Consider the following 21,779-nt stretch of genomic DNA (forward strand, 5'->3'; position numbering starts at 1 on the left):
AGACAAATTACCAAAGAAACTCTCAGTGCAGCTGTTGCTTCCAGAGACACTCATAGAGTCATAGAATCATTGAATCACTAAGGTTGGAAAAGACCTCAGAGATCAGCAAGTCCAACCTAACACCCAACACCTCCTGACTAACTAAGGCATGGCTCCAAGTGCCACATCACACACAGAATCACCAAGGTTGGAAGAGACCTCAAAGATCATCAAGTCCAACACATCACCACAGACCTCATGAGTAAACCATGGCACCAAGTGCCACTTCCAATCCCCTCTTGAACACCTCCAGGGATGGGGACTCCACCACCTCCCTGGGCAGCACATTCCAATGCCTAATGACTCTCTCTGGGAAGAACTTTCTCCTCACCTCCAGCCTGAACTTCCCCTGTCCAGGCTAAAATCCTTTTTTGAACACCTCCAGGGATGGGGACTCCACCACCACCATGTGCAGCACATTCCAATGGCCAATTACTCCAGACAACCTGCTGAACACTTTCTGAACTGAACCACCAGAGGCTTCCCTCCTTGGACAGCATCAGAACAATGCTGTGTGGGCCTCAAAGGTGCTTGGTTTGACTTGGCAAAGAAGACAGAGACCAGGCTAGGAAACCAGGCTGCTGTCAACCAGTCCCCCCAGCTCCCTTTCTGCCTGGCTGCTCTCCAGTCACTCTGACCCCAGCCTGTAGCTCTGCATGGGGTTGTTGTGGCCAAAGTGCAGCACCCAGCACTTGGACTTGTTCAATGCCATCCTGTTGGACTCTGCCCACCTGTCCAGCCTGGCAAGGGTCCTCTTCAGAGCCTTCTACACTCTAACAGATCTTCATCCTCAACTAGATCAGCCCCTTCAAGCCTCACCTTGAATATCTCCAGGGATGTGGCCCAAATCACCTCCATGGGGCCAATCTGTTGCTGTGGTCCACCACCCTTGTGGTAAAGAACTGTGTTCATTGCTCAGGTGACAAGTTCAGTTGCTGCCCAGTGACATCCATGTTGATGGGAGACAATATTTCAGCTTTGCCCTATTTACCCAGCATGGAAACTAAATCACAGAATGGTGGGGGATGGAAGGGGCCTCCAGAGATCATTGAGTCCATCCCCTCCTATTGCAGTGTCCACTTGGGTTTGGAAAGGCTCCAGAGAAGGCGACTCCACAACCTCTCTGGGTAGCCTGCTCCAGAGATCCAGCACTCTCACAGGGAAGATGCTTTTTTCCTTACGCTGAAGTGAAACCTCCTGGGTTCTACTTTGTGCTCATTTGCCCCTTTTCCTGTCCCTGGGTACCACTGCAAAGAGTTGACACAAACATCAATGATAGGTATGGGAGAAGCAACCTGCAGCAGAGCAAAGCAGTGAGGGGCATGGGAGAAACAACCTGCAGCAGACCAAAGCAGTGATGGGCATGGGAGAAACAACCTGCAGCAGAGCAAAGCAGTGATGGGCATGGGAGAAACAACCTGCAGCAGAGCAAAGCAGTGATGGGCATGGGAGAAACAACCTGCAGCAGAGCAAAGCAGTGAGGGGCATGGGAGAAACAACCTGCAGCAGACCAAAGCAGTGAGGGGCATGGGAGAAACAACCTGCAGCAGACCAAAACAATGAGGGGCATGGGAGATGCAACCTGCAGCAGACCAAAGCAGTGAGGGGCATGGGAGAAGCAACCTGCAGCAGACCAAAGCAGTGAGGGGCATGGGAGAAGCAACCTGCAGCAGACCAAAGGAGTTAAAGAGCTCTTGAGGCACTGCTAGCCTGATGAGGATGCTCACATCCACGCCGCGCTGAGATCAGGGGTTGCTTTTCAAACCCTGTCTTCTGCTGCAGATCTGAGGCACACCAAAGTGTGACCCTTGGAGGACCACTGACATCTGGTGGTCACTCCAGCCCTTCTCAGCGGTACCTGCAGCTCCTGGAAGACTGAAGTGCAGAGATCCCTGAGCCTTGGAGGGAAGTGAAGCTGCTTCACCCATGATTAGCCTGGATGACAGCATGCAGGGCACCTGACTAGCACGGCACTGGGAATAGAATCAGAAAATCAACAAGGTTGGAAAAGACCTCAAGGATCATCAAATCCAACCTGTCACCCAACACCTCATGACTACTAAACCAGGGCACCAAGTGCCACGTCCAATCCCCTCTTGAACACCTCCAGGGATGGTGACTGCCTGGGCAGCACATTCCGATGGTTAAAGGAGACCTGTAGCGGGTGGATCGGGAATGCTGTAAATTCCAAGCACCTCAGCTGAAGGGGTAAGGGAGAGGGAAACTTGCCTCTGGGAATTTAGGATAAAAGGGAAGCTGCGCCTGCCAGCAATTTGAGATTCCATAGGGAATCCCTCGGACTCTCCCTTTATTCGAACAACGTTTCACAGCACTCCTCTGTCTCCTCTAGCGACGGACCCATTTTCCTTACACGCGTTAGCCGCCGTCGTCATCTCAAGAGCCCTGCCGCTCCGCCCGGGAGCAGCTCCTCATCTCCAGCCGCTGCCGCGGACCGGTTGGAAGGCTGCCGCCTGCCGCTAGGGGGCGCTGTTGTGAGGCTGCCGCCTGCCGCTAGGGTGAGCTGTTGTGAGGCTGCCGCCTGCCGCTAGGGTGAGCTGTTGTGAGGCTGCCGCCTGCCGCTAGGGTGAGCTGTTGTGAGGCTGCCGCCTGCCGCTAGGGGGGGGAGCGGTTGTGAAGCTGCCGCCTACCGCTAGGGTGAGCGGTTGTGAGGCTGCCGCCTGCCGCTAGGGGGCGCTGTTGTGAGGCTGCCGCCTGCCACTTGGGGGGGAGCTGTTGTGAGGCTGCCGCCGGCCGCTGGGAGGGGGAGAGGTTGTGAGGCTGCCTCCTGCCGCTGGGGGGAGCTGTTGTGAGGCTGCCGCTGGGGGGAGCGGCGGCGAGGCCGGCGGAAGCGGTCGGCGCAGGCGCGCCGGCGGCTCTCGCGAGAGCGGCGCGGCGCGAGGCGCGGTGCCCGGCGGGAGCTCGGCCCTTTCCTGCTGCCCGTCCATCTTGGCGCAGCGTCTCCGGTGAGTGGGGCTCGGCCGGGGCGGCGCGGGCGGGCCGGGGGAGCCGCTTGCCGGGTGCTAACGCCTCCCCGCGTTCCCCCTTGTGTTCCAGTTACCGCCCGAGCCGACGCGAGGCAGCACCATGGTGGCCGCGAAGAAGACGGTGAGTGGGAGCGGGGCTCACGTGGCGGCGGCCCGGGCTCCGCCGGCGGCGCGGGGCGCTGAGGCGCGGGGCGGTGAGGCGCGGGGCGGTGAGGCGCGGGGCGGTGAGGCGCGGCGGGCCCCGGCTGGGGCTGGCAGCGGCCTGGGCGCGGACCCTTGTCGCGACCCTCGGAGCTCAGGCCCTGCCCTCCTTGCGCGGGCTGCCGGCCGTGCCCTGCGGCTGCCTCCCGCCGGCGTTTCTGGCCTCGGGGTCCTTCCGTGCACTACCCTGGGCCGCTGGAGGAAGGGGGAGCCGGTGCCGAGTTCCTGGTGCTTGTGGAGCTTCGCATTTGCCTTTCCTGCCATGTTCTTGCCTTTCTCTGTGAGCGGCTCTGGAAGGTACGGGCTTCTGTCTCGACGGTGGTTTCCTTGCTTGCAAGTGCTTGTCGGGAGCACCGTGCTCTCCTGCTGGACTGCCACCTCCTGTTGCTTGTGATTACGTTTCTGCTGACCGCTTGGGAAATACTCCAAAGCTGGCCTAGGTTTGCAGAGCAGTGCTATTTACTTGCCCTCAGCGAGCAGAGCTTTGGTAAAGGCTTGTCGAATGCACCTGGATTTTAATGGCTAGAGCAGATGGAAGCGGCAGTGCTTCAGGATGTACAGGAAGATCCATGAGGAGGAGAGATTTTTATGAGGTCGTGGAAACACTGTACTGGCAACCTCATCCCTTATCCACAAGCATACTGCTGTGGAAGGCTGTTTCTCCTTCTTCCACGTTGCAGATCATGAAGAAATGAGTAAAAGTTTGCTTAAGATTTGGAACTCCTTGGCTTCTGTGCTTTCTCCACCGTTTTGCAGACTGTAGGCTAACACAGCACTAATGCTTTCCTTTCTCTGTTCTTACAGAAAAAGTCCCTAGAGTCCATAAACTCCAGGCTGCAGCTGGTTATGAAAAGTGGTAAATATGTGCTAGGCTACAAACAGACTCTGAAAATGATTAGGCAGGGCAAAGCCAAGTTGGTCATCCTCGCCAACAACTGTCCTGCTTTGAGGTAAGCAGATGTGTGAAAAGCTCATTCTCATCAAGACATTCTTTTTCTGTTTGTTTGGGGTACAAATACAGAGTGTACTGCATGTTTTGGGTGCAAAACAGGGTGTACTTAATGTTTATTGCTGCCCTGACTTAAGAATGCAGGATGCTTTGCTGGCTGTTAGTGCCCTGAAGTTAAAGTGATGATCAGTTTGGTGTGTAAGGATTTTAGGTCTGGGTGTGTGCAAATGCTTCCCAGTGTTTGCTGTATCTTTCCAGTCCAAAGAGTTCACAGGATCCCAGGGTGTTAGGGGCTGGAAGGGACTTCTGGAGATCATCCAGTGCAACCCCCCTATCAGAGCAGGACCAGAGAATCCAGCACAGGTCACACAGGAACACATCCAGACAGGGCTGCAAAATCTCAAGAGAAAGAGACTCCACAACCTCTGGGCAGCCTGCTCCAGGGCTCTGTGACTCTCACAGTAAAAAAGTTCTTCCTCATGTTGAGGTGGAACCTCCTGTGCTGCAATTTATATCCATTCCTCCTTATCCTATCCCAGGGTGCAAGTGAGCAGAGGCTGTCCCTGTCCCATCCCTCTTGACCCCCAGCCCTCAGATATTGATAGATACTGATCAGATCCCCTCTCAGTCTTCTCCTCTCCAGACTAAACAGCCCCAGGGCTCTCAGCCTCTCCTCACCAGGTAGTGCTGCAGCCCCTTCAGCATCCTTGGAGCCCTCCCTTGGACTCTCTCCAGCAGATCCCTGTCCCTCCTGAACTGGGGAGCCCAGACCTGGATGCAATATTCCAGGTGAGGTCTCCTCAGGGCAGAGTAGAGGGGGAGGAGAACCTCCCTGGCTCTGCTGGACACACTCCTCTGAATGCAGCCCAGGATCTCATTGGCCTTCTTGGTCCCCAGGGCACATTGCTGTCCCATGCAGAACTTGTTGTCCACCAGTTAGTTGAATTTCTGGGCCCTTTCTGTCCTCAAGACAGGTTCAAGCAACTGTAAATGCAGAAACCCAAGATAAGCTGTTTGAGGAATGGCAGAGGGCTGTTTACAGTAGGCAGCACGTTTGTAGAGATCCTGAAAGTGTTTGAGCAACAGGTTTGACAGCTAGAGTCTCCTGGTGGGAATCATAACAGAAGGAAAACAGATGATGGAGAAGAAAAATGCCAAGTTCCTGTGGCAGCCAGCAGCAGCCAGTTATGGGCTCCCCACTTTTAGAGACAGGGACAGCTATGAGGATGACTGGAGGGCTTGAACATCTCTGCTGTGAGGAATGACTGAGAGCCCTGGGGTTGGTTAGTCTTGAGGCTGAGAGGGGATCTGATCAATATCTGAAAGTACCTGAGGGGTGGGTGTCAGGATGGAGGTGATGGTCTCTTCTCAGTGGTGCCCAGTGATAGGCCAAGGAGCAGTGGGTACAAGCTGGAACACAGGAGGTTCCATCTCAACATGGAGAAACTTTGCAGCAGGCTGCCCAGAGAGGTTGTGGAGTCTCCTTCTCTGCAGACATTCCAAACCCAGCTGGATGTGTTCCTGTGTGACCTGCCCTGGGTGGTGCTGCTCTGGCAGGGGGTTGGACTGGATGAGCTCTGGGGGTCCCTCCCAGCCCCTGCCATTCGGTGATGCTGCGATGGTGTCTGGGAAGGTCTGAGAGTGATGGAGCCAGAGCTGCTCTGGCTGTGCCCCAGCTGGCCAGGTCTGTCAGTGCTCACTGCCCTCTCCCTGGCCACAGGAAGTCAGAGATTGAGTACTACGCCATGCTGGCCAAGACTGGCGTCCACCACTACAGCGGCAACAACATCGAGCTGGGCACAGCCTGCGGCAAGTACTACAGGGTCTGCACGCTGGCCATCATCGACCCAGGTAGGGCTCTGCCCCTGGGCTCCCCACGTGGGGGCCTGCTGCTGCTTCCTCCGTTCACCTCTGAGCAGCAGCACTGAGCACAGGCCTGCAGGGGTGATGGCACACTCTGCTGTCACAGAGTCATAGAATGGCCAGGGTTGGAAAGCGCCTGAGAGATCTACTCCAATCGCTCTGATGTGGGCAGGGACACCTCTCAACTAGACTCAAGGCCTTCAACACCATCCACAACCTCCCAGAGCAACCCATTCCAGAGTCTTACCACCCTTGTACTGAAAGAACTTTCCTGTCCTTTTATGTCAGGTTTAATGTTAGGTTATAATTTCCTCTAAGATCCTGTTCTTTCCTGAGTCTCAGGTTCTTAGGACTTGAAATTACTGCTGCTTATGTTTGCACTTAGCTCCTCATACTGCCAAACTCTGGCCCTGTGTTGGTCTGTACTGATGCTTCAGTGGCTGAGAACCAACTTGAATGCCCCCTCCCTGGAGGTGTTGAAGGCCAGGCTGGATGAATCCTTGAGCAGCCTGGTCTGGTGGAAGGTGTCCCTGCCTATGGCAGGGGGGTTGAAATTAGATGACCTTTAAGGTCTCTTCCAGCCTAAACCATTCTATGAATCTGTTTCTGAACACATCAGGTAGAACATGAGCTTGTGCTGCATGCTGTTTCACAGAGTCACAGAAGCATTCAGGTTGGGAAAGACCCTCAGGATCACCAAGTCCAACCATTAACCTTCCTCTACCAGGGTCACCCCTAAACCATATTCCCAAGCACCACGTCCAAGCCACCTTTAAACACATCCAGGCTTGGGGACTCCACCACCTCCTTGGGCAGCTCATTCCAATACCTTGTTTGATTTGCCTTAATCTAAGGCAAAGGGTTGTGAATTGTCCTGGTTCCCAGGATGATCCATACCAAAATAACCCACAGACAGCTGGATGCTGATTCAGGACTGAAGACCACCTGCAGTTGGTATCTGTGAGTCTGTGCAATTGACAAGAAGCTGAATATAAGCCAGCAGTGTGCCCAGGTGGCCAAGAAAGCCAAAGGCATCCTGGCTGGGATCAGCAATGCTGTGTCCAGCAGGAGCAGGGAGCTGATTGTCCTCTTGTACTCAGCTCTGGGGAGGCCACACCTGGAGTCTTGTGTCCAGGTTTGGGCACCTCAATACAGGAGAGCTGTGGAGGTGCTGGAGCCAGGGCAGAGGAGGGCAAAGAAGCTGTGAAGGGCCTAGAGAAGGAATGTGATGAAGAGCAACTGAAGGAGCTGAGGATGGTTAGTGTGAAACAGGAGGCTGAGGGGAGACCTCATTGCTGTCTACAGCTCCCTGAAAGGACCTTGTGGAGAGGTTGGTGCTGGTCTCCTCCCTGGTAATTAGTGATAGTCCAAGAGGGAATGGCCTCAAGCTGCATCAGGGGAGGTTTAGACTGGACAACAGGAAAAATATTTTCAGGGACAGAGTGGTCAGGCACTGGAATGAGCTGCCCAGGGAGGTGGTGGAGTCCCCAAGCCTGGATGTGTTTAAAGGAGGTTTGGCTGTGGTGCTTGGGGACATGGTTTAGGGATGACCCTGGTAGAGGGGGGTTAATGGTTGGGCTTGGTGACCCTGAGGGTCTTTCCCAACCTGAATGCTTCTGTGATTCTGTGCCGTGGCACTCCAATTCCTGGCATGGTCTGCTGCTGAGGTGACTTTCCATCCTCTCTGCAGGATCCTCCCAGAGGAGGGTGCCTGTGTGGGTGTGTTTGCTGCCCCAAAAGCGAAGTGCCGCGCGCCAGGCGCCCTGCGAATCATTCTCGCTGCCCTGGCATCGGTGGCCAGGGGAGGCTAGACATTCGCTAGAGCAAAACTGCATTGTGTCCTCCAGGACTAGACTGCTGCTCTAGGACTGGCTTTGTGAATGCTAGTCACAGCTGCATAAGCATTGTGAAAAGGCTTGGTGTTGCTTTGAAGCTGATAACCTGCTTGTAGCATCAGGGTGGTGGTGGTGGTGGGGTTAATCATGGTTTTATTTTACTGGGAGCATTCTGAGAGTCCTCTTTTTGTTGTTGTTGTTTTACAGGTGACTCTGACATCATCAGAAGCATGCCAGAGCAAACCAGTGAGAAGTAAATGCTGTAAAGGTGTTGTTTCTACAATAAAACTGGTTACAGATGTGTTTTGAGAAAACAAAACCCGTTGGTATTATACCTTTGCTGGCTTTATAAATGGAGGTTGGTTACCCCTGCTGTGTTGCCTGTTCTGTTGGCAGCAACTGCCCAGGACAAAGCTTTGCCTGTCTGAAAGGAATGGAGGTTGGTTACCACTGCTGTGTTGCCTGTTCTGTTGGCAGCAACTGCACAGGACAAAGCTTTGCCTGTCTGAAAGGAATGGAGGTTGGTTACCACTGCTGTGTTGCCTGTTCTGTTGGCAGCAACTGCCCAGGACAAAGCTTTGCCTGTCTGAAAGGAATGGAGGTTGGTTACCACTGCTGTGTTGCCTGTTCTGTTGGCAGCAACTGCACAGGACAAAGCTTTGCCTGCATCTCAAGAGGTAAGTGGAGGAAGACTTGGTCGTGGCAAGTATGTTGCCCCTTCCCAACAGGCTACAGTTGCCTTAGTTGTTTGGTGTGGGGTGTTACTGCAAAACTAAGGCATGTTGGGAGGTACAGCAGCAACTTTGGGCTGTTGGGAGATCCCAAAGGGTTTACTTGCATTTACGAATCAGACTGTTACCAAGTTAATCACAAAGCACCTGAGGCACATTACCCACCTCCTTTGTCTTCCAAGAGAATATGGCCCTGCTTTGGCAGGGGGGTTGGACTTGATGATCTCTGGAGGTCTCTTCCACCCCCTAACACTCTATCATTCTGTGGGTCTGTCACATGGCAGAGGACAGCTGCCAGCATGACGCATGACAGCCTGGGCTGCATCCAAAGCAGCACTGCCAGCAGAGCCAGAGAGGTGATTCTGCCACTTTGCTCTGGTGAGACCTTACCTGCAGTACTTCGTGCAGGTCTGGAGCCCTCAATATAGGAAGGACATGGACCTGATGGAGCAGCTTCAGGGAAGGGACATGAAAATGACCAGGGGGTTGGAGCACCTCTGCTATGAGGACAGGCTGAGGGAGATGAGGGTGTTCAGCCTGGAGAAGGCTTCAGGGGGGACCTTAGAGCTGCCTTCCAGTACCTGAAGGGATCCTCCAGGAAGGCTGCAGAGGGACTTTTCCTGAGGGTGTCTAGAGACGGGACAAGGGGGAATGGTTTGAAGGTGAGGGAGAGCAGGGTTAGAATGGAGCTGAGGAAGAAATTTTTCAGTGTGAGGGTGGTGAGACTTTGGAATAGGCTGCCCAGGGAGGCTGTGGCTGCCTCTTTCCTGGGGATGTATAAGGCCAGGCTGGATGAGGCCTTGAGCAGCTGAATCTACTTGAGAGGTGTCCCCTGCCCATGGTGGGGAGGTTGGAGTAGATGAGCTCTGAGGTCCTTTCCAACCTGAGCCACTCTGAAGTGAAAGCACTCTGCTGTGAGTGCTGTCCCACTTGTTCTGTTTTCTAGGTGTAGATCCAGAACCTCACAGAGGGTGCTTAAAACAGACCAGCAGAGCCTAGTGGGAGGCAGAGGAGGGAAATGCAGGAAACCAAGCCAGATAAATTCATCCCTTGAAAGTACTTGCAAAGAGGGAGGTTTCACTTCACAAAAATAACAGCATTTTATTATTTTGCATAGCTGCTTTCAGTTCTTTAGTTCTGCTGAATTAGACTTGGATTTTATGTTGCTCTTGCTAGGTACTGAATTGTTTATATCATAAAAAAAAAGGTCAACACCTCTGCAATCAATGCAAGAACCCAGGGTACAGGTGCAGGGATCCAAACCAAAACCCTCTCTCAGCTTCAGACACCAGGAGCTGTTGTTTGTTTGTTTGTTTTACTTGGAACCAGCTTAAGAAAATAGCTCTGACCACTTTGTAGGTATAAATAAAAGAGTGCAGGATGCCCTTTGGTTTGATCAGGATTTTAGCCTGTTCTCCAGCTCTTCCATCCTCTTGGTCATCTCTTCCAGTAGGCAGAGGTTAAGGAAAGAGCTACTGATGGGATGCATGAATAGAAGAGGAGCTGCTGCCTGCTGGCTGTGGTGCAGTGCTGCTCTTTCTCTTGGTTCCCCTCTTTGACTGCCAGCAGTTTATGATGTGCTAGTCCCTTGTTCAGCTGAGCTGAGCTTCAGCTCTAATCATTAACAGACACCTGGACAAGGGAGCTCAGGGTGCTGCTTCTGAGAGCTGCCACTTCTGCTCTGTCCTAAAGGGAAGCTAAACAGCTGGGAGATCATAGAATCATACAATCAACAAGGTTGGAAAAGGCCTCAAAGATCATCAGGTCCAACCTGTCACCCAAGATCTCCTGACTACTAAACCATGGCACCAAGTGCCATGTCCAATCCCCTCTTGAACACCTCCAGGGATGGTGACTCCACCACTTCCCTGGGCAGCACATTCCAACAGCCAACAACTCTCTCTGGGCAGAACTTTCTCCTCACCTCCAGCCTAAACTCGGTGTTGCAGGTTGGACTTGATGATCTCAAAGGTCTTTTCCAACCTGGTTAATTCTCTGTTCTGGAAGTTGTGTCAAGGCTGCTGTGCTGACAGCTGCCTTGCAAAGACTGGCCTGGCAGGGGAGGTGCCAGCCTGCACTTGGCATCTACTGGCTGCAGGAGGCAGAGCACAGCAGCTGCTTCCCTCCTGCACTGCATGGTGGAGCACCAGATGCAGCCAGTTGTTTCAAACAATACTGCAAATGAGGAGGAGTTCAGAGGGCTGATGAATTTTGCATCAACAGAAGGCAGTTAAAAATCATCTCTGTCAACACCCTCTGAAGAAGCAACCCAGAGAGTCTGACTCTTGGATTTGACCAGTCATGCCTGTGCTGCCCCTGAAAGGGTCTGCTGTTAGGGCTTATTCAAAGATCCTTATGATGTTCCTGTCTAGAGGGACCTGGACAGGCTGCAGAGCTGGGCCCAAGACAACCTCAGGAGGTTCAACAAGACCAAGGGCAAGCTCCTGCAGCTGGGTCAGGGCAATCCCAAGCACTGATGTAGGCTGGGCAGGGACTGGCTGGAGAGCAGCCCTGGAGAAAAGGACGTGGGGGTGCTGGTGGAGGAGAAGCTCAACAGGAGCCCAGAGAGCCAAGAGGAGCCTGGGCTGCAGCAAGAGAAGTGTGGCCAGCAGGGCCAGGGAGGGGATTCTGCCCCTCTGCTCCACTCTGCTGAGACCCCACCTGGAGCACTGTGTCCAGTTCTGGAGCCCCTAGGACAGGAAGGATCTGGAGGTGCTGGAAGGTGTCCAGAGAAGGGCCACGAGGATGAGCAGAGGGCTGGAGCTGCTCTGCTATGGAGACAGACTGAGGGAGTTGGGGTTGTTCAGTCTGGAGAAGAGAAGGCTCTGGGGAGACCTTCTTGTGGCCTTGTAGTATCTGACGGGATCTACAAGAAAGCTGGGGAGGGACTTTTGAGGGTGTCAGGGAGTGGACTGGGGGGGATGGAGCAAAACTAGAAATGGGTAGATTGAGATTGGATGTTAGGAAGAAGTTGTTCCCCATGAGGGTGGTGAGAGCCTGGCACAGGTTGTCCAGGGAGGTGGTGGAAGCCTCCTGCCTGGAGGTGTTTGCAGCCAGGCTGGATGTGGCTGTGAGCAGCCTGCTGCAGTGTGAGGTGTCCCTGGCCATGGCAGGGGGGTTGGAACTGGCTGATCCTTGAGGCCCCTTCCAATCCTGAGAACTCTAGGAAAAGAGGCAGATTTCAAGCCTTGCTTTTTGGGAGAGTAACTCCTCCACAGGGAGTCCTGAGCTGTTCCCTGCAGCAGACTGATTTGGGCTCTGGAGGCAGCTCAGAGTGGCTGTGTCCTCATTCCTGTAGCAGCTGCCCCCTCACCTCTCACACGTGAAAGGATATAGCGCTGGGTGAGCTTCCTGACTTCACTGGTTGCATAGTTCTGGAAGGTCACAAGGTTTTCACATTTGCACTGCTCTTTATCTTTTGAGGCTTTTGCTGGGAAGGAAAAACAAACCACCAAACACCAATCAAACAGTGAAGCATTGGCTGAATGCAGAGCAAACCAAATGGGATGGGGCAGGATGTGGTAGTTGGGTTATGGTCAGACTGGAGGATCTTAAAGGTCTGTCCCAGCCTTAGTGATTCTGTGACTCTGTGGCAAGGACTTGGAAATGCAGGGCAGGTTTGACACAGCTTCCTGTACCCAGCACATGCCAACATCCCAAGGGAAGCTGGAGCATAGTGAACATAAGGAGAAACCTCTCTACTATGAGGGTGGCAACTCCCCTGTGAAGAGAGACTGAGAGCCCTGGGGCTGTTTAGTCTGGAGAAGAGAAGGCTGAGAGGGGATCTGATCAATGTCTATCAATATGTGGGGGGTGGGTGTCAGGTGGAGGGGGCCAAGCTCTTCTGGGTGGTGCACAGCAATAAGCCAAGGACCAATGGATACAAACTTGAACAGAGAAGGTTTCAGCTCAACATGAGGAGAAACTTCTTTGCAGTGAGGGTGGCAGAGCCCTGGAGCAGACTGCCCAGGGAGGTTGTGGAGTCTCCTTCTCTGGAGCCCTTCCAACCCCACCTGGATGTGTTCCTGTGTGACTTGCCCAGGATAATCCTGCTCTGGCAGGGGGTTGGACTGGCTGAGGTACCTTGCAGCCCCTAAGATTCTGTGAATGCTCTGGGGCAAATTTTGTCACCAGAGTAGAGGGTCCCTAAGGCAGGGCTGTGCATTCAGAGAGCAGGCTGGGTGGTTCTAGACAAAGGGAAGCTGATTACCTGTGGTGGAGTGAGTGTGACCATCCTCAAAAAGGTACTTGTGGTGTACTGCAAGGTTGGGACAGGCAATGACATCTGTGATGGCTATGGTGGCTGAGTCAGGTCCTGCAGGAAACCCCCCAAAAGTCTAAAAACCAAACCCACTGCATTTAATCACAGAGTTGTTGTCTGTGGTCTGCTTTCCACTCACATGCACTGAATCTCACTGCCTGCAGTGAGGATCCTTGCTGGAGAGGAGCAGGGGGATACAAGGACGTGAGTGGAAGCTGAGCTGTTAGGGTTAGCTGTTAGGCTGCATTTGCTGGACACATGATTGAAGCTGTGGGTTGCAGAACTGGAAGGGAGGTGGTGAAAAGTTCCTGTGAGAAAGAAACAGAAGTGACTGAAAGCTGAAGATGCTTTAAAACCCCCAGCAGGGAGTGTTGCAATGCAAGCTCCCCATCAAGGGACTGGTTTGGATGATGTAAGGAGCAGCAGCCATGCACTTGTTAGAGTGACTCACACGTGGTGGTTTTGTACAAAGCAGATCTGAACTGCCAAAGGAAGGTGGCTTGGAGGGGGGTGGGAAGGGGGATGGGGTGAGCAGGTCACTCACAGGTGAATTGTTAGGCTTCTCCACAGAAGGCAGCACAAAGGAGCAATGGGGAGGCAGCCAGACACTGAGTTAAAACAGCCCACCTGAAGGCTGTGGAGCAGTCTTGGGAAGCCTCCCAGATGATGGATCCTGCTGCTGAGGTGACTCTTTCAAGGCTGGTGTAGAAAGAAATTGCCAAAGGAAATGAGATTGCAAAAGCAGCAATAGAACTGTTCACATTGCCTGGAAACAGAGCTGGTTCTTGCCACTGGCTTGGTGTTTGTCCCCCATGGAGAGTGCCTCAGATCTGTGCAGTTGAGATGAGGTCCACTGTGGATGGAAACTCCAGGACTCACCCTTCAACCCTCAGACTAGCAGAGGAGCTCTTCCAAAACCAGAAGTGCTCTATGAACAGATGGAGAGTAGTAATCTGAAATGGCAGCAAGCTGCTTTGTGCCCTTCAGTGGGAATCCTGGCACCCCTTGCCCCATCCCTCAGCCCTTTGGGGTGAACTGAGTAGAAGGGTAGAAACCACTTGGAATGGGAAGAAAAGGCCTAATCCTATTTTCTCCTTTATAATGGGAGACATTGATGAGTTGGGAGTGTTCAGGTGAGAAGGGTGCCTTGGAGGATGGAGTAGGGAGGTGGAAGATGCTTCTGGACTCCACAGATAGTTTCTAGCTATTGGGATCCCCCTTGATCTAGTGAATTTTGACACACATGCTGTTAGGCAGCTGTGCTAAGGAGATGAGAAGGAGATGAGACCCTCTGGGTGGAGGTTGGAGTGACTGAGCATGCTGGGAATGAAGCAAGGTAAGTTGTTGAGTAAGAAGACCACCACCACAGTTCAGTGGGCAGAACTACAATGTTCATATAGCAGAGCTGGGTGCAAGCAAACCTCATGGAGTTCAAGAAGGACGAGTGCAGGGTCCTGCATCTGGGGAGGAATAACAGCAGGCACCAGCACAGGTTAGGAGCTGCCCTGATGGAGAGCAGCTCCATGGAGAAAGGCCTTGGAGTGCTGGTGGGCAGCAAGTTCTGCATGGGACAGCAAGGTGCCCTGGTGGCCAAGAGAGCCAATGGCATCCTGGGGTGCAGCAAGCAAAGTGTGGCCAGCAGGTCCCTTCCAGCCCCTAATATTCTGTGATTCTGTGTCTATTTGCAGCCAGGAGAACCATCTGCAGCTTGGAAGGAGAACAGAATGTTCTGTCATCTGCTGTCATCTGACCAGGGCTGGGGTCTGGTGACACAAAGAGTTAGGTGGCCATGTCATGAGAGGCTCAGCAGGGGTGAGGAGGCAATCGTGATGAGTGTGCAGTAGGCAGGACATGGCTGTAGCCTCCTCAGTGCTTCCAGTGGGGTGAGAAATGATGAAGCAAGGCAATGAAGGGGAACCTTCTGACTGAATTTCTGTGAGGCAGCAAAAGAGAGAGCTACCTCTTTCTTTTCAACAGTAGTAATTAAGAATGAATAATAACCAGCAGCTCTTGTCCAAAGCTGCTGCTGCTCTCTTGCAGAATAAAAGGGGGAAAAGGAGATTAGGAGGGCTCCGGCTTTACTTGGGAGCATGCAGCCCCTCCACAGCTGGGAGCAGGGATGAGAGAGGCCTTGTCAGTGGAACTCAGAAGTTCAGAGGGTTTCCCAGCCCCTCACAGGCTGCAGGCTCAGAAGTCCTCAGCTAAAGATGAAGGCTGGAGTAAAAGTGCAATTAGTGCTCTTGCAAAGAAGGGGGAAAAAACAGGCTGTAAACAAAAGGGAAGGGGAAACAAAACCAAACCAACCAACCAAAACACAAACAACCCACAACGTGTTTCAGCTTGGAGGCAGAATTTCTGGTGGAGTGAGTTGATGAGCAATAGGTAGTCCTGGAGTATCCAGAAAAACGAGGCTGGGGCAGTCATCAGTTCCCAGGCATGAGGCAGTTCCTGTTGGTGTGAGAGCACAGCAGCAGGGAGGCTCTGCCCAGCTACTAGACCTGCAGACCAGAGCCTGCCACCAAGGGGCAGGATTGCCTTAGTTTTTGTCTCAGTCTTGAAGTTAAAAAGCCCAAGTTTTCCAGCTGGTGGCTGCTAAACAGCAGCGTGGGTGCCCGAAGGAGGCTGCATTTCCACCAGCGAGCACGGGGGTTTGCTAACCAGTGAGAAACCTGACCGCAGCACTTCCAGCCTTGGCAGGGCTAGGGAGGTTCTGCTCCCCCTCTGCTCTGCCCTGCTGAGACCACAGCTGCAACCCTGTGTCCAGTTTGGGGCTCCCCAGTTCAAGAGAGGCAGAGACCTGCTGGAGAGAGTCCAAGGGAGAGCCAGGAGGATGCTTAGGGGACTTGAGCATCTTCCCTGTGAAGAGACACTGAGAGCCCTGGGGCTGTTTAGTGTGGAGAGGAGAAGGCTGAGAGGGATCTGATCAATGTCTATCAATATGTGAGGGGTGGGTGTCAAGTGGAGGGGGCCAAGCTCTTTTGGGTGGTGCACAGCAATAAGCCAAGGAACAATGGATACAAACTTGAACAGAGAAGGTTTCAGTTCAACGTGAGGAGAAACTTCTTTGCAGTGAGGGTGGCAGAGCCCTGGAGCAGGCTGCCCAGAGAGGTTGTGGAGTCTCCTTCTCTGGAGACTTTCCAAGCCCACCTGGATGTGTTCCTGTGCAGACTGCCCTGGGTGATGCTGCTCTGGCAGGGGGGTTGGACTGGATGATCTCCGGAGGTCCCTTCCAACCCCTAATATTCTATGATTCTAAGCTTAAAACCTGAGAATGTGTGAGTGGAGAGGCCTTAAGCAGCCTGGGCTAGTGGAAGGTGTCCCTGCCAATGGCAGGGGGGGGTGGAACTAGATGACCTTTAAGGTCCCTTCCAACCCAAACTTCTATGACTATGACATGCTGTCCTGTCTGTCTAAACAGCTCTGGTCCCAGCTGACATTCCCTTAGTTGTTCTTTCAGGCCTGCAAACAAACAAACAAATGAAATCTATGAGCATTTATTCCTCTTCTCTCTCAACAAAAGGGGAGTATTGTTACCTTCACAGATCTGGGCTCTGAGCTCTTCACTTATGTCCTCCAAAGCTGTGAAATCCTCAGCATAGAAGAGATGTTTGTATGAGGGCTCTGATGCAATTTCCAGCAGCTCTTCCTCAATGGCCTTCCCTATTCCAATGGCATAGATAATGATACCTGGATGCAAAAGAAGGTGCACATGAGGATTACAGCAGCAGTCCTGAATCCTTGTTTGCTGACAGGAAAAAAGGAACATTGTCAGAGACTCAGAATCAGCCTGGTTGGAAAAGACCTCTCAGATCCTCAAGTCCAACCTATCACCCAACACCTCATGACTACTAAACCATGGCTCCAAGTGCCACATCCAGTCCCCTCTTGAACACCTCCAGGGATGGGGACTCCACCACCTCCCTGGGCAGCACGTCCCAATGGCCAACAACTCTCTCTGTGAAGAACTTTCTCCTCACCTCCAGCCCAAACCTCCCCTGGCACAGCTTGAGACTGTGTCCTCTTGTTCTGGTTGCCTGGGAGAAGAGACCAACCCCCACCTGGCTACAACCTCCCTTCGGGGAATTGTAGAGAGCAAGAAGGTCTCCCCTGAGCCTCCTCTTCTCCAGGCTAAGCAACCCCAGCTCCCTCAGCCTCTCCTCACAGGGCTGTGCTCCAGACCCCTCCCCAGCCTGGCTGCCCTTCTCTGGACACCTTCAAGAGTCTCAATGTCCTTCTTAAACTGAGGTGCCCAGAACTGGACAACATTACTCATTCTAGAGAGCGAGGAAGGGTGAGCATCAGGAATGTCTCTGCTGGGGAACTTCAAAGCTGAACAGCTCAGCCCCTTAATAGACTGAAGTTAGAGAGTCATAGAATGTGTTGGAAGGGACCTCCAAAGGTCATCCAGTCCAACACCCTGCAGTCAGCAGGGACATCCTCAGCTAGATCAGGTTGCTCAGAGCCCTGTCCAGCCTCAATTTGAATATCTCCAGGGATGGAGCCTTAACCACCTCCCTGGGCAACCTGTTCTGGTGTTCCACCACCCTCATGGTGCAGAGCTTGTTCCTCACATCCAATCTAAATCTGCTCTGCTCTCATTTCAAGCCATTGTCCCTCATCCTGTCCCTGCAGGCCTTTGCAAATAGTCCCTCTGCAGCCTTCTTGTAGCCCCCTTCAGGTAGTGGCAGGCTGCTATTAGGTGTCCTTGGAGCCTTCTCCAGGCTGAACACCCCCAGCTCCCTCAGCCTGTCCTTGTAGCAGAGTTGATTGGTTTTGTGGCCTCCTCTCCATCAGGTCCATGTCCTTCCTGTGTGGAGGGCTCCAAAGATGGACACAGACTGTGGGGATAGGATGAAGGGCAATGGTTGGAAACTGGAGCAGGGCAGATTCAGGTTGGCCATCAGGAGGAAGTTCTGCACAGTGAGAGTGGTGAAAGACTGGAAGAGGCTGCCCAGGGATGTGGTTGAGGCCCTGTCCCTGGAGACATTCAAGCTCAGGCTGGCTGTGTCTCTGGGCAGCCTGCTGTAGTTGGAGGTGTCCCTGCTGAGTGCAGGGGGGTCAGCCAAGCTGCCCTTGGAGGCTCCCTTCCCAGCCAGAGCAGTGTGTGCAGCTGTGTAACCACATCTCACTCACCGCTTCGCTTGGCTCTGGTCGCCCACTCCGAGACCTCATCCTGGGCTCGTCCGTCTGTGAATACAATGGAGATGCGAGGCACACGAGCTGAAAACGGTCTGGCTCCTTCTGCTTCTGTGAAACTCCTCTCAAACATCTGCCTCAGGGCCAGCCCTGTCATGGAGCCTCTCCCCATATACTTCATTTGTGCCACGGCTTTCTTCATGTCCTTGGCTGAGCCGAACTGCCGCAGGGAGAACTCCGTGCGCACCTCCGTGGAGTACTGCAGCAGCCCAACCCGGGCGGCTTTGGGGGAAATCTCGAGGGAATCCAAGATGCTTGTGACAAACTGTTTGACAGTTGCAAAGTTGTCCTCTCCCAGGCTTTTTGATCCATCAATGACAAACACCAGGTCAATGGGGCCTTCGGTGCACCCTGTGGGACAAGCAGCAGAACGTTCATAGCGTCAGAAAGCTGCACGGCACCCGGAAAGGCAGCTGGGAGACTGCACCCACTCACAGGGCAGAGCAGCAGAGAAGAGTCTGGGTTGGAAGAGAACTCCAAAGTCCATCTAGTCCAACCCCCTCTACAGTCAGCAGGGGCATCCTCAACTAGATCAGGCTGCCCAGAGCCCTGTCGAGTCTCACCTTGAATATCTCCAGGGATGGGACCCCAACCACCTCCCTGGGCAACCTGCTCCAGTGTTCCACCACCCTCATGGTGCAGAACTTGCTCCTAACATCCAATCTAAATCTGCTCTGCTCTAGTTTGAAGCCATTGTCCCTTGTCCTGTCCCTGCAGGCCTCTGCAAACAGTCTCCATCCTTTTTGTAGCCTCCTTCAGGTTGCTATTAGGTCTCCCTGGAGCCTTCTCTTCTGCAGGCTGAACACCCCCAGCTCCCTCAGCCTGTCCTTGTAACAGAGGTGCTCCAGCCCCCCATGCTTCAAGCCCCATCCTGACTGCCCTTCTAATTTGTCTGTCTCCCCAGGTGAGCAGTTCCAGGGACTTCTGCTGAGTACCATGGAGAGCACATCTGACATTTTCTGGGCACAGCAGGTTTTTCAAAGCAATAGCCCTGCAACAGCCCCTTCAGCCTGTCCTTGTAGCAGAGGTGCACCAACCCCCTGATCATCCAGAGATGATCATCTGACTTTGCCAGTGTGTCTGAAGGGGATGTGTACAGCCTACATCCAAACCAGCCTATGATGATTCTATGTTGTAAGGTGATGGCAATGCAATGAATGTGAGCTACCAGAACTATACCAAGATCACTTCATAAAGACAGGGAAGGAGTTCCTGGGGCATGGTTTTAGTTAGGACTGAGATCAGCCATGAGCATGTTACCATCCTTTTGGGAGTAAGTCTCCCCAAGGCATCTATTTCTGCAGAATGAATGTTTTGAGTCAGTTCCAGCAGAAGAGTTTCTCCTCTGAGTGTTCAAGGGTGATGTGATAAATGCACATCATGCTCTAAGCAGGACATGTTGGAAGGGAAGCAAATGGAATGAATGGTATTTGAACATGGGGTATAGAGGTTGGGAGGTTCTCCTGCCACTCTACTCTGCCCTGCTGAGGACACATCTGGAATATTGTGTCCAGTTCTGGGCCCCTCACTTCAAGAAGGACCTCAGGGAACTGCTTGAGAGAGTCCAGCACAGAGCCACAAAGCTGCTGCAGGCAGTGGAACATCTCCCTGTGAGGACAGGCTGAGGGAGCTGGGACTTGGAGCAGAGGAGCCTGAGGGTGACCTCATGGCTGGGGATAAAGATGTGCAGGGCAGTGTGGGGAGGATGGAGCCAGGCTCTGCTCAGGGATGTCCAAGGACAGGACAAGGGGCACTGGGGGCAAGCTGGAGCAGAGGAGGTGCCACAGGAACAGAAGGGAAAACTTCTTCCCTGTGAGGGTGGCAGAGCCCTGGAGCAGGCTGCCCAGAGAGGTTGTGGAGTCTCCAGCTCTGGAGACATTCCAAACCCACCTGGATGTGTTCCTGTGTGACCTGCCCTGGGTGCTCCTGCTCTGGCAGGGGGGGTGGACTGGCTGATCTCTGGAGGTCCCTTCCAAGCCCTAACCTTTTGTGATTCCATGAAAAGCTCCAGAGTACATGACTCTGAGTGAAGTGCACATTCCTTGATGATAAGGTTTCATTTTGACTTTATGCCTGTTGTTTGGAAGGAATTGTTGGTGTGCTTGATGCTGCAGCAAACAGCTCTTCCAGCCTGTCAGTTGTTTTGCTCACAGGAGCATCAAATGATTTGTTCAAAGCATTTCCCATCACACTCACCTTTGCTTTGGGCTTTTCAAGCATCCAGTCAGTTTTGAAGTGAGGCACTTTTTGTAGTGAGGCCATCTTAGAAATCAAAGAACCACAGAACGGCTCAGGTTGGAAGGGACCTCAGAGATCATCTACTCCAACCTCCCCACCGTGGGCAGGGACACCTCTCAACTAGTTGCAGCTGCCCAAGCCCTCATCCAACCTGGCCTTGAATACCCCCAAGGAGGAGACAGCCACAACCTCCCTGGGCAGCCTGTTCCAGAGTTTCACTCACCTCACACTGAAGAATTTCTTCCCCAGCTCCAGTCTGACCCTGCTCTCCCTCAGCTTCAACCCATTCCTCCTGGATAGAATGTACTTACTTCTGCATGTTTTCTGATCCTCTTTCAGGACATATCCCTCCTGGCACTTGCAGATGTAGGAATCATCATTATTGACACAGGTATGCTCACAGCCATGGGCAACTGATTTGCAGACATCTTCAGCTAGGAAAAAAATGGATAGTACTGCTGTGGATTTTGTTGGACATATTTACAGGTTAGGGAAGGGACTTTTCACAAGGGTCTGTAGTGAAAAGATGAGAGGGAATGGATTGAAGCCTGAGGAGGGCAGATTGAGACTGGAGATGAGGAAGAAATCCTTTCCAGTGAGGCTGGTGAGACACTGGCACAGGTGGCCCAGGGAGGCGGTGGATGCCCCCTCCCTGGAGGTGCTCAAGGCCGGGTTGGATGAGTCCCTGCCCAGGGCAGGGGGTTTGGAGGAAATGATGTGTGTGGTCCCTTCCCACCTGAGCCATTCTGTGAACCTCTGGAAATTCAGACTCCACAGATGACACCTGAGGAGTGCATGACCTTGTCTCCCTCGTGCAGCAGGGCCAGAGGACCATGGCTGGCACCCACCCACCCCCCACCTCACCTCGGCAGCTTTTGCCATCCTGTCTCAGCACAAAGCCGTCGGGGCACTGGCAGCTGTACCAGTTGCCATCACTGATGCACAGATGCTCACAGCCATGGGCAATGGATGTACACAGGTCTTTACCTGGGAATTGGGAAAAGAGTTTCCTTATTAGAGCAACTCTGGCCTGGCAAAGCTTGGAGTGGAATGGAGGCTGTGATTTCCTTCATGGCTGAAAAGAAGAGCACAGCCCCATGGAAGTTCCTCCCACTCACCCCTGCACCTTCTGCCTCACCTCAGCATCAGTCCCCTGTGACACTGACATGTGTGGGAGTCACCAGGTGGAACACAGAGCTGGTCACAGCCCTGGCTGAGTGTTTTGCAGGTATTTGTTTTCCCTTGGAATAGTAAAAAGTGCATGTAGCCTGGTGAGCTGGGTAAGTAACTTCCACTCCATGCCAAATGATGGCAATAGTACCCCCTGAAGGAGCTCACCCTCAGGGGGTTGGTTCTATAATGAAGACACAAATAACACAACACCATTGGAGAGCAGTGCAGAGGAGAGGGACCTGGGGGTCCTGGTGGACAGAAGCCATGAGCCAGCAGTGTGGCCTCGTGGCCAAGAAGGCCAAGGGCATC

At 53.2% G+C, this 21,779-nt stretch overlaps 2 protein-coding genes and 1 non-coding gene across 3 annotated transcripts in view; 2 read left to right on the forward strand and 1 right to left on the reverse strand.

The window, feature by feature from the left end:
- The first annotated feature begins 2,923 nt into the window (after positions 1 to 2,923).
- Positions 2,924 to 8,219, forward strand: RPL30 (ribosomal protein L30). Its single transcript, XM_054167223.1, has 5 exons — positions 2,924 to 3,002; positions 3,094 to 3,144; positions 4,029 to 4,174; positions 5,894 to 6,024; positions 8,079 to 8,219. Exons 2-5 carry the CDS (start codon positions 3,124 to 3,126, stop codon positions 8,126 to 8,128), a joined length of 348 nt encoding a protein of 115 aa, XP_054023198.1. The 5' UTR covers positions 2,924 to 3,002; positions 3,094 to 3,123; the 3' UTR covers positions 8,129 to 8,219.
- On the forward strand, positions 7,800 to 7,931 carry LOC128897819 (small nucleolar RNA SNORA72). The gene has a single exon (XR_008462602.1). It is a non-coding gene; the product is annotated as a small nucleolar RNA SNORA72 (small nucleolar RNA).
- A 2,722-nt stretch (positions 8,220 to 10,941) lies between the features above and the next one.
- MATN2 (matrilin 2) overlaps positions 10,942 to 21,779 on the reverse strand; it is a 58,090-nt gene continuing 47,252 nt past the window's right edge. The window contains 9 exon segments of the mRNA XM_054167206.1: positions 10,942 to 10,970; positions 11,916 to 12,032; positions 12,813 to 12,917; positions 13,491 to 13,562; positions 16,398 to 16,550; positions 17,997 to 18,410; positions 20,609 to 20,731; positions 21,162 to 21,284; positions 21,416 to 21,538. Coding sequence (XP_054023181.1) covers positions 10,942 to 10,970; positions 11,916 to 12,032; positions 12,813 to 12,917; positions 13,491 to 13,562; positions 16,398 to 16,550; positions 17,997 to 18,410; positions 20,609 to 20,731; positions 21,162 to 21,284; positions 21,416 to 21,538 — 1,259 coding nt within the window.

The sequence above is a fragment of the Dryobates pubescens genome, chromosome 14 (genome assembly GCF_014839835.1).
Source record: "Dryobates pubescens isolate bDryPub1 chromosome 14, bDryPub1.pri, whole genome shotgun sequence".
Lineage (NCBI taxonomy): Eukaryota > Metazoa > Chordata > Aves > Piciformes > Picidae > Dryobates > Dryobates pubescens.

Bases quoted from the DNA above. Each gene is read 5' to 3' on its own strand.
- RPL30 (XM_054167223.1), top strand. From the start codon at position 3,124: ATGGTGGCCGCGAAGAAGACG. The intron at 3,145-4,028 runs GTGAGTGGGAGC...CTGTTCTTACAG, and splicing joins TGGTGGCCGCGAAGAAGACG to AAAAAGTCCCTAGAGTCCAT. The intron at 4,175-5,893 runs GTAAGCAGATGT...CCCTGGCCACAG, and splicing joins AACAACTGTCCTGCTTTGAG to GAAGTCAGAGATTGAGTACT.